The sequence below is a fragment of the Somniosus microcephalus genome, chromosome 15 (genome assembly GCF_052327205.1).
Source record: "Somniosus microcephalus isolate GS21.2 chromosome 15, FLI_Smic_1.0, whole genome shotgun sequence".
NCBI lineage: Eukaryota > Metazoa > Chordata > Chondrichthyes > Squaliformes > Somniosidae > Somniosus > Somniosus microcephalus.
The window spans coordinates 113,669,466-113,684,345 of NC_141001.1; the positions used below are offsets into that span (position 1 = coordinate 113,669,466).

Sequence of the window (14,880 nt, forward strand, 5' to 3'; positions counted from 1 at the left end):
GGGAAAGTGGAGTTGAGGTCGATGATCAGCCGTTATCTTATTGAGTGGCGGAGCAGGCTCGAGGGGCTGTATGGCCGACTCCTGCTCCTAATTCTTATGTTCTCAGTATGCAAAAGACTGTGCAGCAGTTGCTAGTTGAATAGTTTGCTGTGACCCATGGCGTCCTGTGACCTTCAGCAACGTCCATTCCTCATCGCCAAGGCGTTAATTGTGCAGATTTTTTTTTAAAGAAATGCGGTGCAAAGAAATGGAGTAGAGAAGAACGTGCTGTCATCAAACCTTTAAATAAACCATGTTGCACACTCCATGAACAAAGTTGAAGAACTTTACACACAACACTATTAATGAATACACTGTAACGTCACCGTTACAACGAATCTCGGAACTCCCCGGCGCTTTGGCGCCATTCCCTCCTGCGCCGTTTTGCCAGATTTTAAACGCTGGCCCATCACGCACCGAATACGTACCAAATGCATCACAAGGGTGCTATGAAGCAAGCAGTTGAACTGGTTGTGCCTTGAAACGATGGAACTCTAGATGGGACTGGATTTTTTGCAGAGGAGAGGGGGTTAGAGTCGCAAACCGATGGTGGGCGCTGTTGACCCGCGTAGCATGGCTAAAAGTAATAATAGGCAAATCCGTTTCAGCTGAGATGCTGTATAGGTTTGGAAGGTGGTAGAAGGACCTCCGGCTCAGTGAGTTCATGCATCATGGCGAGTTTTGAGAATGGGACTGTAATGAGTTCAGAGCAGCACAGTGGCCCAAGAGGCGTCTACTCCAGATAGATGTCTTCTGTTGGACACGTGTACTCGACGTATTCTTTGTAGAACAGCTGAAAGGCCCTCCTGTGCAATAGGGAAACAAAAAAACAACAAGGCTGACGTAAGAAAACTACTAGGCACTTGGTCTAAGCGTTAAACAAAGCTTTAATCAACTGTTTTTACAACATGGAGGTCTAGTTGTGTCTTTCACTAGTTCCTGTTAAGAATGTCCTGCGCAAGCTGGGCCCGTGCCCAAGTATTTATACTCTCCCTGGACAGTGCCACCAGGCCGCTCAGTATTATTTCATGTCTTTCTTTCATGAATGACTGATTCATGTCAAAGGCTTTCAACATCGAACGCCCAGGTCCAATCTCGTTCATTGACAACCTCAATGCCATTATTATTACCTCGTGGAGACCGAGCTTTTCGTTCAAAACCTGCGACGGCGGCATCTCAAGAGATTTCTTTTGGTTGTGGCGGGGGGGGGGGGGAAGGAAAGGAAAACTCTACAACGCACACCAACAGCCTGGGCTGAAAACAATAGTGCAAAGCTGCAATAATGGACACCATGGGGGATGGGGGGAGGGATGGGAAGCAGTAATTACAAACTTTGCACCCTGGGTGATAACCAGGCGGAGAGGATCATTCCCGCTCCACCCCAAAACCCCCCACCCCCCCCAAGCCCCCATTGTCAAGCCCGCCCATTCCATTCCATTGAAATTGCGGGGGGAGGGGGAGTTCCATAAATGGTGGCCCAGGCGGAAAAGTTGTAGGTGACCCCCACCCCTCCCTACATCAAGTTTGCTCAGTAGTATAAATTACAGTCTGTTATATTTGTATCCTTATTATTTATGTTGAGAAGGCTGTGACTGCTGGGTCAATTGAAATTTTCAAGACTAAGATATATTTTTTATCCACACTTTTGGTTTGTGCCTTTTCCTTTTCTTTCTCTGTCCCACACGGCAGCTGTCTCTCACTCTGCCAGCGCATTTCACACTTCATCTAGAGCCATTGTTTGTTTCTTTACCTGTCCTATTACCATCTCGTCTCACCTTGAATATCTCTTAATGTCTCTTCTTTCATCCCCTCCCCCATTTCCCAGCCCCCAAACTGCCTTTTAATCTCTTTCATTTCCTGCCTTTTTTTCTCAGTTCTGACGAAGGGTTTCGACCCAAAACGTTGACTCTATTTCTCTCTCCACGGATGTTGCCTGGCCTGCTGAGTTTTTCCAGCGTTTTCTGTTATTATGGATAGATTTTTGTTGGGTAAGGGTATCAAGGGATATGGAGCTAAGGCGGGTAAACAGATCAGCCCTGATCTAATCCACAGAGAATGGAGGAGCAGGCTCGAGGGGCTGAATGGCCTCCTCCTGTTCCTATGTTCCATCTAACACAACGTGGAAGGCAAGGATCAGATGAAGCACAAGGTGACTGGATATAAAAGCTATACACGGAAAACAATTGCCCAGGTCTCATTTAAAAAAATAACTTTGCTTTATACAGGTTGAGCGTCCTGAATCCGACAACCTCGGGACCGAGGCCGAGCCGGTTTTCGTGTTTTTCCAGACTTCGGAACGTGTTTCTGATGTTCCGAAGTCCGGAAATATCACAACCTGGGTTCGGGCGTTTCCGGACCTCGGACATCAGAAACACGTTCCGAAGTCTGGAAATGCCTGGGCCCGGATTGCGGTTTGACAGGGTGTCCGGATTCCGGAACATTTTACGGATTCCGGACGACCCTGCCACCAATCGTCCCGGAGTCCCTTATCTGAGGAAGGATGTTCTTGCCATGGAGGGAGTGCAACAAAGATTCACCAGACTAATACCTGGGATGGCAGGAATGACGTATGAAGAGAGATTGGGTCGATTAGGCTTATATTCACTAGAGTTTAGAAGAATGAGAGGGGATCTCATTGAAACTTATAAAATTCTAACAGGACTAGACAGACTAGATGTAGGAAGGATGTTCCCGATGGCGGGGGAGTCCAGAACCAGGGGTCACAGTCTAAGGATAAGGGGTAAGCCATTTAGGACTGAGATGAGGAGGAATTTCTTCACCCAGAGAATGGTGAACCTGTGGAATTCTCTACCACAGAAGGCAGTTGAGGCCAATTCATTAAATATATTCAAGAAGGAGTTAGATATATTTCTTAAGGCTAAAGGGATCAAGGGATATGGGGAGAAAGCAGGGGGCAGGGTACTGAATTTGGATGATCAGCCATGATCACATTGAATGGCGGAACAGGCTCGAGGGGCCGAATGGCCTACTCCTGCTCCTATCTTCTATGTTTCTAGTCCGGATTCCGGAACACCCCGGATTCCGGAACTCCAGATTTTGGACGCTCAACCTGTATATCGCTTTCAACATAAAAAAAAATGACAGGTGTAAGGAAAATGAATGCCAAGCAGGAAGGGAGATTAGGAAGGATGACCAAAAGCCTGGGTTTTGAAGAGGTAGAATCAGAAAATCTCAGAGCACAGAAGGAGGCCATTCAGCCCATCATACCTGTGTCATACCCTTTTCAGAAATGTATTCAATTCCTTTTTAAAAGCTATTATGGATTCTGCTTCCACCGATGTTTTAGGTAGGTTATTCCATGTTCTAACAGCCTTCTGCTGAAGAGAATTCCTCCTCACTTCTCCATTCATAACAATCTTTGATTTTTGACCTCTGGTTACCAACGCACTGACCAATGGAATTAGTTTTTCTCCCCCCCCCCCCCCTCTATTGACCTTATTGACTGCACCGGGAGCGTCAGCCTAGATTTTTGTGCCCAAGTCTCTGGAGTGTGACTTGAACCGACAACCCTCTGACTCGAGGAGCGCGCACTACCCACTGAACCACGGCTGACACTCTGACAAAGCGAGAGTGGGTCCAAGACGGGCCAACATTACCGCAGTGCTGATCCTCTGGCCCGCGTTCCCTTTGAGTGTGGAGGCCCACTGGTAGTGTGGGATCAGTGAATTTATCTTTCTTTCTACTAAGGAGAGATTGTGAGAGAGAAGCACATACCCCACTGATTCTGCAATTGGTTTGGTTGAATCCTCAGAGACAAAAACATGGCAAGCAAATCGATGATCTGAAGGATGTTTGGTAATAAATCCAAAATATCTGGAAGAAGACATCGAGAATAAAGTCAACACTGAGATTTTTCACAGAATCACACAGCACAGGAGGAGGCCATTCGGCCCATCGTGCTTGTGCCGGCTTTTTGAACGAGCTCTCCAATTATCCCACTTCCCCTGCCCTTTCCCCTTAGCCCTGCAAATGTTTCCTTTTCAATTATTTATCCAATTCCCTTTTGAAAGTTACTATTGAATCTGCTTCCACTGCCCTTTTGGGCAGCGCATTCCAGATCACAACAACTCGCTGCGTAAAAGAAAATTCTTCTCATCTCCCCCTCTGGTTCTTTTGCCAATTATTTTAAACCTGTGTCCTTTGGTTACCCACCCTCCCGCCAGTGGAGACAGTTATCTAATCTATCAAAACCCTTCATGATTTTGATTCCCTCTATTAGTCTCTGCTTTAAGGAGAACAACCCCCAGTTTGTTTCTCTGGTCTCCACGTAAGTATACAGCGATACTTTGTATTCAGACATTACCGTCTTACTTCCAGACTCGACTACTCTAATGTTCTCCTGCTCCGCCTCCCAGCTTCCACCCTCCAAAAACTTGAGCTGATCCAAAACTCGGCTGCCCGTGTCCCAACCTGCACCAGCTCGCTCGGCCTCTGCAGAGGGCAGTTCACAGCCAACCCCGTTGGTGTGGGACTGGAGTCACATATAGGCCAGACAGAGTAAGGACGGCAGGTTTCCCGTCCCCGAAGGGCATTAGTGAACCAGTTGGGTTTGAACGACAGTCCAACAGCTTCATGGTCACATTTACTGATGTCAGCTTTACTTCCACATTTAAAAAAAAACTGAATTTAACTGATCAAACTGCCACGGTGGGATCTAAACCCGCGTTCCAAACGGATTATTAGTCCCAGCCTGCTGGGTTACTAGTCCAGCGACATAACCACTACACCACCGTACCCTGTGAGTGGACAAGCGTTGGGGGGGGGGGTGGGGGGGGCTGAGCGGATTTGTCGTGACGAAATCCATGGTTGAATAGCCAGGCGACAGTTGCCGTCCGGGCTCACACGTGAAGCATTGATACTTTGGTGAAGTACCAGCGGTCTGCGGACTCCTGTGGACCTTCGCGCCCAGCCGAGAGTCAGTACCTTCAGGCGATGAGAGGAGATATTTGCCCCAGATTTTTCCTTCCCCTGGTTGTGGGGAAGTAGTTGAGCATTCAAGTCACCGGCCTTCTTCCAGAATAGCGCGACTGAAATCAGGCACTTGCCGAGGTGGGAAATCGCAGACAAATTCTGTCACGACATTGCGCTATAGCCACTGCTGTATTTAAACAAACATATACCGTGCCTTTAACATAATAAAACATCTGCAGCAGGGGAGACAATCGGGCCAAGACTACAAGCTTTTCCAGGAAACGGGACACCCTTTTCTTGCCCCGGTGAGGTGCACCCATTGTGGTTACCTCAGTCTCGTCGACACCAGCAGCGATCTCTGGGCATTTGATGAACATTAAACCCTCATACTGGGACTTACCTGGTGTTCTTTGGATGATACCCACAGAACGAAACATTCTTCAGCTGAAAGAAGTGACTGCATTTACTGGCCTGTCATAAAACAATGGGTGGGAGGGAGAATTAATTAAAAATAAAATAAAACAGCATGTTATGCATTCATTTGTACCCAGTGGTAAATTTAGGACTTTGTGCAATATTTCTTTAGACAAATAATAGCAAGCTCTCCCATGGCCTTGCTCACGGTAAGTCACACAATGCGCTGCTTTAGAATGACAGGAGGGCTACGTCACGTGGCAGAGAATGTATTATTCTGCTGCTAAGGAGGAGCGGTCAGCATCCCAAGGCTGATCGCCCTAAAATACCTTCAACCGTGACCCTTATCTTGATCTTGAGCACGACTGCTCTGTCAACTGGATACACCCCCTTTTAAGAATCTGACATACGCCTTGAACCCTAGCTGGAGATAGATAACGGCAAGTAGAACTGGGCAAAAAGCAATGAAAAGCATGAGCCAAACAAAAGTGGCAGATAGGATTACATCGGATATACGGCACAGAAACAGGCCATTCGGCCCAACCAGTCCATGCTGGCGTTTATGCTCCACTCGAGCCTCCTCCCGTCTTTCCTCATCATTATCTTAAAGACCTCAACTGGTCACCCCTCAGCCTTCTCTTTTCTAGAGAAAAGAGCCACATCCTGTTCAGTCTTTCCCGATAGTTATAACCTCTCAGTTCTGGTACCAACTTTGTGAATCTTTTTTGTACCTAATCCAGTGCCTCTATGTCATTTTTATAATATGGATACCAGAACTGTACAGAGTGTTCCAAGTGTGATCTAACCAAGGTATATGGAGACCAAAACTGTGTACAGTGCTCCAAGTGTAGTCTAACCAAGGTATATGGAGACCAGAACTGTACACAGTGCTCCAAGTGTGGTCTAACCAAGGTATATGGAGACCAGGACTGTGCACAGTGCTCCAAGTGTGGTCCAACCAAGGTATATGGAGACCAGAACTGTACACAGTGCTCCAAGTGTGGTCTAACCAAGGTATATGGAGACCAGAACTGCGCACAGTGCTCCAAGTGTGGTCTAACCAAGGTATATGGAGACCAGAACTGTACACAGTGCTCCAAGTGTGGTCTAACCAAGGTATATGGAGACCAGAACTGTACACAGTGCTCCAAGTGTGGTCTAACCAAGGTATATGGAGACCAGAACTGTACACAGTGCTCCAAGTGTGGTCTAACCAAGGTATATGGAGACCAAAACTGTACACAGTGCTCCAAGTGTGGTCTAACCAAGATTCTATACAAGTTTAACATAATTGATTTGCTTTTCAGTTCTATTCGTCTATAATTAACTCATGTAGTGGGGAGTGATCGGACAGTGATCCTGATCTCTCACCTCTCCTTCCCCATCTCTCTCCTCTTCACCCCCCTCCTCTTAGACAATCCCAGTGCAGGTCCCCACCCCTCTTACTGGTGAAACAAAAAAACTCAAGCAATGAGAATACAAACACAAGGGGGGACAATTTCCCCACTGCCCGCAAGTTGGTCAATCCTTCAAAACACAACATCAGGTCAATCAGGGTTTAACTGCGGCCAGTAGGGGAACTTGTAGACTGGCGAGTCTGACCAGCACCAGGTCAGAAGAAACCAGCGTAAAAAAAAAATGTAGACCTGTCAAAAGTTTGAATGAGGATCAATGAAAGAACACACTAAAACATTAAATAATTTTTTTAAAAACCATCACGTTTTTAAAATCAGTTAAAATTACATTAAATTTAATATTTTGAACAAAAATGTAACTTTTTGAAAAAAATAATTAAAGTTTTTTATGGGGCTAAAAATAAACTTACCTTTTTTAAAGGAGTATTTTTAAATTATAAATGAGTGAAAAAAAAGTATTTCTTTTACTTTTGTCAACTCTTATGCTGGTAAAAGCAGGCCTTATGTCTGCTTTTAGCAGGCGTAGGATTTTTAAGGGATTTCAGCGGGCGGAGGTTTTGCAGAAAACGGAACTCCCCCCCCCCCCTTCCCTCTGCAGAGGCCCTTCTCCAGGGCATCCTTGACAGATTGGAAATGCTGGTTTTCAGCGCATGCACTTCACATGCCTGAATCCGGCATTTCCGATGTCCCTACGGGTGGGTACACAGCCCGTACACACACCCGTAGGCATTGGAGAATACGGGCCGATAATATTTTAAAAACTGATTACTAGTTCAACAAAACAACCAGCAAAGAGATGGCACAAACTGGATGGGCCTCCTGTGCTGTAAACCTCTGTGGTTTCCACAGGAAATTTATGAGATCATTACAGCCAAGATATAAATTACCTTCTCATAGGCGCCAAGTCCATCAAGTTGCACAGCTATTTTAATGCCACGAATGGTGATCTCCAGCACACAGCTCGAAGGAGGGTTGAACTGGACAGTCAATCTTCTCGTTGTTGCAATCTGTTAAGAAGAACGTAACAGTTGGGTGGAATCTTCACCAAATTCAGCAGTTGAGATAGCACTTTTCAAAGAGCAATTTAATCCAATATCTCTTCATTGATTTTCTGTCCCTTATTTAGTTTCACATGTACCCTGGCCAATATCTATCGCCTCAGCCAACATCACTAAAACACATGGGCCCAGAAATTCGGGTCGGAGGCTTCCCGCGGGTGCAAGCCCCCGAACCTGCACGTACCTAGCGCGCCGGCCGTTGAGCTGTGGGCCCGCGTGGGATTCCGATCCTGGGCCTCCTCCAACTGCCGGCGCGCACTGCTTGCGTATCCCAGGGGCGCAGTTAGTTCGAAGCGTCCCCTGGGATCACGTGGGCCATGGAGAGCCAATGGTAGCAGGGAATCTCTATTCATAAAATTGACAGGAAGACCTGTCAAATCTATGAATACAACTCAGCCCCAAAACATAACTAAAACTTCAAATAAATCACATTTTTAAAATAACTATAAATTACATAAAATAACTATTTTAAACAATAATTTAAATTTTTGAAAAAATTAATTACAGTTTTTAATGGGGCTAAAAATAAGCTTACCTTTCTTTAAAGTATTTAAAAATAATAAACCTGTGGAAAAAATGTTTTAATTTTACTTAATTCACCACTTACCTTGTTAAAAGCAGGCCTTGCGACTGCTTTTTAAAAGTGTAGCTGCTGGAGACTTACCCTCCCGGAGAAACCTGCAAAAGAAATGGAAGTTCCAGGCGTACGCGCTGCCTCTCCGGCGCACGCGTTCCACCTGTGAACCCCTTCCTTTAAGGGAACGGAAGTTCCGGTTTCCTGTGCATGCACGAAACCGGCACTTTCGTTGGGCCTACGCGTGAGTACCCAGCGCATACTCACCTGTGGGGACCCGAATTTCTGGCCCATGATCTGGTCATATATCTCGTTGCTCTATGTGGGACCTTGCTGTGCGTAAATTGGCTGCCACGTTTCCTACATTACAACATAACAGTGACTACACTTCCAAAGTACTTCATTGGCTGTAAAGCACTTTGGGATGTCCTGAGGTCGTGAAAGGCGCTATATAAATGCAAGTTAAATCTTTCTTCCTGTCAGCCCATTTGATCTCGTCCTTGCTGAGCACCAACTCTACCATCTTCCCATGACAGTGTCTACCTATTTCTTAAATGAGTCCAAAGTCCTGTCCTCAACCACTCTTTCAGCCAGCTCACTCCAGCAGTTGATCATCCTCCGTCCAAAGAAATAGTTCCAGGTATCTGACCAAAACCTGCACTTCACGACCCTGAATGTGAACCGTCTGGTTCTCTAGAACAGGCGTATATAGAATCCTACAGCACAGGAGGCCATTAAGACCATTGTGCTGGTGCAGGCTTTCTGAAAGAGCTATCCAATTCGTTCCAGTTTCCTGCTCTTTCCCCACAGCCTTGCAAATTTCTCCCTTTCATCAATTATATATCCAATCCCCTTTTGAAGGTTACCACTGAATCTGCTTCCACCACCCTTTCAGGCAGGGCATTCTAGATCATAACAATATGTACTGCTCTAAGTTGTCTTCTTCTGTCCATCTGACCTCTTCATCTACAACAACAACAGCAGCTTGCTTTTATATAGCACCTTTAGTGTAGTAAAACATCCCAAGGCGTTTCACAGGCATGCAATCAGACAAAAATTTGACACCGAGCCACATAAGGAGATATTAGGACAGGTGACCAAAAGCTTGGTCAAAGAGTTAGGTTCAAAGGATGCGTCTTAAAGGAGGAGAGAGAGGCAGAGAGATTTAGGGAGGGAATTCCAGAGCTTGGGGTCTAGATGGCTTAAAGCATGGCTGCCAATGGTGGGGCTCAAGAACCCAGAATTGGAAGAATGCAGAGTTCTCAGGAGGGTTACAGGGCTGGAGGAGGTTACAGAGATAGGGAGGGGCGAGGCCACGGGGTGGGGGGGGGGAATCTATGCGCTCTCTCCCAAAATAATATCATTTCAAAGCAGAGATTTGGATGCACGACTTAAATCTCAATTTGAGACAAGAGGTTTTTTTTCCCACCACTGTCCGTAAGAGGTGAGTTTCTATGTGTTATGTCCAGGGTGAAAATGGTTTAATTTTGATTTTCAGAAGACAGGACTTGCCCAGTTTGTTTTCAATATATAACATAAGAACAGAAGAAATAGGAGCAGGAGTCGGCCATTCGAGCCTGCTCCGCCATTCAACAAGATCATGGCTGATCTTCTACCTCATCTTCACTCTCCCGCCCGATCTCTATATCCCTTGATTCTCTTAATATCTTAAAATCTAATCGATCTCAGCCTTGAATATACTCAACAACTGAGCCTCCACAGCCCTGTGGGATAGAGAATTCCAAAAGATTCACCACCCTCTGAGTGAAGAAATTCATCCTCATCTCAGTCCTAAATGGCCGACAACCTTATTCTGAGACTGTGACCCCTGGTTCTAGAATCCCCAGCCAGGGGGAACATCCTCCCTGCATCTACCCTGCCAAGCCCTGTAAGAATTTTTAATGAGATCACCTCTCATTCTTCGAAACTCCAGAGAATATAGACCTTGACGTAAGAAAACTACTAGGCACTTGGTCTAAGCATTAAACAAAGCTTTAATCAACTGTTTTACAACATGGAGGTCTAGTTGTGTCCTTCACTAGTTCCTATTAAAGAATGTCCAGCGCAAGCTGGGCCCGTGCCCGAGTATTTATACTCTCCCTGGACAGCGCCACCCGCAGGCCGCTCAGTTGATTCATGTCAGACCTAGTCTCTTCAAACTCTCCTATACGTTACCTTCTGCATCGCAGCACACAGTACATCATTCCCTTTATGGTACGGCACTTGCACTGAACCCAGGAACTTCAGATGGAATTTGTCGACCCAGTCATTGTTTTCTGCTATTGATGCCGAGAGAGAAAGAGAGTAACATATGCGTAAAATCAATTTATTCATTTGAAAGAGAGCGTTAAAAAAAAGCACGCTACTTCGTTAAAAAAAAAACAACTGCTTGACTTTCTGACTGGAAGCATTACAATCGGGTCGACATTATTTCTGCCGCTGTATCGCTGACAAACACGCAACACGTTGGGATCAAACACCTCTCTGTGCTACCTTAGCACCGGCGCTAACCCTGGGGTGTGTTAAAGTAGCACTAAGAGGAATTTGGCCCGCGCGTCTTGAAAACGGCAGTCAGTCATAATTTTAGCCTTTATATATTTTTCACCAGAAAAAAAAAAATCACGGGTTTTCACTTTTCACAGCAGGCGTGAGATCGAACACTTTAAAACCGACCCCTTCCTGGGCCGTGAGATTGAGTGTCAGTTACCAATTGATTAACAATCATCACGTTGTTAAAATGGTACTTACGCTCTTAATCACCAGCCTTACTTTTCTGCGGCGAGTTTAATGGGCAAATTAACAGCTTATGAATGAAGAACGGGGAGGTTAAGGGCGAGATGCCGTTTGTGCGTAGCTAACGGCATAGCGGTGTACACCGACCAGCAAGTTCTGGAGATTCGCAAAATCACGGCGTATCTCTCCATCGCCTGAACCCGCTGGCCGATTTGCGCCTTGATTTTCCAGCAAGATCCCGGCCCGGTGGAACCAATCGCTGGTTTGTGTGCGTTACAAACGTATGAGGAGAGATTGGGTCGATTGTGCTTATACTCGCTGGAGTTTAGAAGAATGAGAGGGGATCTCATTGAAACTTATAAAATTCTAACAGGACTAGACAGACTAGATGGCGGGGAGTCCAGAACCAGGGGTCACAGTCTAAAGATAAGGGGTAAGCCATTTAGGACAGAGATGAGGAGGAATTTCTTCACCCAGAGAGTGGTGAACCTGTGGAATTCTCTACCACAGAAGGCAGTGGAGGCCAATTCATTAAATATATTCAAGAAGGAGTTAGATATATTTCTTAAGGCTAAAGGAATCAAGGGATATGGGGAGAAGGCAGGGACAGGGTACTGAATTTGGATGATCAGCCATGATCTCATTAAATGGTGGAGCAGGCTCAAGGGGCCAAATGGCCTACTCCTGCTCCTATCTTCTATGTTTCTATGTAAACTGAAACAAGAAAGGCCATTGACCTGAAGCATGGAGCTAATCTCTTTCCTGTCTCCGCAGCGGCTGTCTGGCCTGCTGATCGTTTTCCAGCATTCTCTCTTTCCCCTATTCCAAATCTCCAGCATTTTTGCGTGCTGGTTGGAGCGCATCGCGTTACCCGCTGGGTGACCCTCTTGAGATGAGGAGTGGGGTACCTGCAAAGTGCTCTGGTTCCATAGTGACTTCCAGTGCATAGTAGGCTGGGAAGATTCCTCTGTCGCCGGTTCTCATGTTGTAGGCTTCGTACCAGTAATCGTCAGCTTGCACGTCTACCAGGAGAGGGTCGTCCACCTCGAGCTCCAGTTCGTCGTCATGTCGTGGCACAAATCTACGCAGGGCGACAAGAGAGACCACCATGAAAGGAAGGAAAAGCTTTGCCCGGCCACCAAGACTTGAATCAAACAAAACCACGGCGGAGCGGTAACTGCGGCAAATTTGCATTCCGCCAGGGCCACGAGATTATGGCGGATGAGTCGTTTTAAATCACGTAGATTCGGTGGGATATTTACCAGCCTTTGGGAGATCGCATTCCGTTTATCATAAGGCCCAACGGTTTATTATGACTGAATAGGTCAAATTTCACTTTTTATTACATAGGATTGCAAGCAGTGTTCCCTCTAAGCTGCAAGCGTGCGTGGATGCGCGGCGAGCCACAAGGTCCCGCGCGGGCCGCTCACCGGCCTTTACACTGGAAATACGGGCAGAAATTTAAAGGGACCGCGCATTGCAAGAAACAGGCCGCGCGGAACATAGTGCGGCCTCCGGGGAACATTGATTGCAAGATTCTTTTACCATTTGCATTCCATGATCCCATCCATTTTTCCATGAAACCTGCCTTGCGTATATAACACTGTGGAAATATACTACTTAATTATGCCCCTTGTGACGTAAGAAAACTACTAGGCACTTGGTCTAAGCGTTAAACAAAGCTTTAATCAACTGTTTTACAACATGGCGGTCTAGTTGTGTCCTTCACTAGTTCCTGTTAAGAATGTCCTGCGCAAGCTGGGCCCGTGTCCGAGTATTTATACTCTCCCTGGACAGCGCCACCCGTAGGCCGCTCAGTATTATTTCATAAGTCTTTCTTTCATGAATGACTGATTCATGTCACTTTGTATTCAGAATATCTTCTATTTTATTAAGGCAAATTGCCCGTTAATGTGTTGATTTTTCAGCATCACTAACCCTATATTTTCAAACTGAAATATGGGTTTAATCTGCGGAATGGATTGAGGCACGGCCCATTTCATTGGGCACTGTTACTACATTATTACAACAGTGACTCGTATTTATACAGCGCCTTTAATGTAGTAAAACGTCCCAAGGCACTTCACAGGAGCGTTATCAAAAAATAATTGACACTGAGCCACATGAGGAGACATTAGGACAGGTGACCAAATGCAGGACCGGTGACCCAAAGCTTGGCCAAAGAGGTGCAGGGCTACGGGGAAAGGGCGGGGGAGTGGGACTGGCTGAAATGCTCTTTCAGAGAGCAGGCACGGGCTCGATGGGCCGAATGGCCTCCTTCTGAGCTGTAACCGTTCTCTGATTCTAGCTGGGAAGACTTAAAGGAGGAAGGAGAGGCGGAGAGGTTTAGGGAGGGAATGTCAGAGCTTAGGGCCTAGGCGGCTGAAGCCACGGCCGCCAATGGTGGGGCGGAGGAAGAGGGGAATTCTCAAGAGGCCAGAGTTCATAGGAAGGCCGCAATCTCGGAGGGTTGTAGGGTCGGAGGCGGTTACAGAGATAGAAAGGGGGGGCGAGGCAACAAACACCCTTTGGACGCACACCTCAAGTAGACCGTGGCATGAAAATCCACAGGGCAGCGATTATGCAGGATTGCACAGCCAGGAACCTCGACCTCTGAACCTAGCAAATGTACTGGGGTCAGCGAGATTCACCACTTTGCCTGCACACGGGCACCAATGCCACTAAAGGAGCATCTAGGCCACCCGCCACATGAAGTAAGTCAAAGTCGGGTGGGGGGGCGGGGGGAGGTGTTAGTACACTATCCCCCCTCCCCCGGGAAAGATTTTGCAGTTGCCCTTTACAAAGTGAAGCACTTTCAAATTTAAAAAAAATATTTTTGACATCCCAAATCTTAGAACATAACAATTAGGAGCAGGAGGAGGCCAATATGGCCCCACGAGCCTGCTCCACCATTCAATAAGATCATGGCTGATCATCGACCTCAACTCCACTTTCCCGCCCGATCCCCATATCCCTTGATTCCCCTAGAGTCCAAAAATCTATCTATCCATCTCAGCCTTGAATATACTCAAAGACTCAGCATCCACAGCCCTTTCAGAGAGAATTCCAAAGACTCACAACCCTTTTAGTTAAGAAATTCCTGCCCATCTCAGTCCGAAATGGCCGACCCCTTATCCTGAGACTATGACCGATAGTTCTAGACTCTCCAGCCAGGGGAAACAACCTCTCAGCATCTACCCTGTCAAGCCCTCTCAGAATCTTACATGTTCCAATGAGATCACCTCTCATTCTTCTAAACTCCAGGGAGTAGAGGCCATTCTACACAATCTCTCATCATAGGCATCAATCCAGTGAACCTTTGTTGCACCGCCTCCAAAGCTGGTGTATCCTTCCTCAGATAAGGAGATCAAAACTGTGCACAGTACTCCAGGTGCGGTCTCACCAAAGCCATGTATAATTGTAGCAAGACTTCCTTACTCTCCACTTTGGTGGCAAAAACAGGAAGGCAGATTATTATCTGAAAGGCAATAGATTGGGAAAAGGGGAAGTGCAACGAGACCTGGGTGCCCTTGTGCACCAGTCGCTGAAGGTAAGCATGCAGGTGCAGCAGGTGGTTAAGAAGGCAAATGGTATGTTGGCCTTCGTAGCGAGAGGGTTTGAGTACAGGAACAAGGATGTCTTGCTGCAGTTGTACAGGGCCTTGGTGAGACCACACCTTGAGTATTGTGTGCAGTTTTGGTTGCCTTATCTGAGG

At 46.5% G+C, this 14,880-nt stretch overlaps 1 protein-coding gene across 7 annotated transcripts in view; it reads right to left on the reverse strand.

The window, feature by feature from the left end:
* Positions 1-265: 265 nt before the first annotated feature.
* The window catches only part of mapk8ip1b (mitogen-activated protein kinase 8 interacting protein 1b), a 267,584-nt gene continuing 252,969 nt past the window's right edge, over positions 266-14,880 (reverse strand). For all 7 annotated transcript variants that reach the window (XM_086008309.1, XM_086008305.1, XM_086008311.1 and 4 more), the window contains 6 exons: positions 12,074-12,246; positions 10,608-10,711; positions 7,688-7,807; positions 5,372-5,442; positions 3,775-3,873; positions 266-845 (listed from right to left, as the gene is read on the reverse strand). In XM_086008309.1, the coding sequence (XP_085864435.1) occupies positions 773-845; positions 3,775-3,873; positions 5,372-5,442; positions 7,688-7,807; positions 10,608-10,711; positions 12,074-12,246 (640 nt within the window). In that variant the 3' untranslated portion in view covers positions 266-772. The remainder of the gene's footprint in view (positions 846-3,774; positions 3,874-5,371; positions 5,443-7,687; positions 7,808-10,607; positions 10,712-12,073; positions 12,247-14,880) is intronic.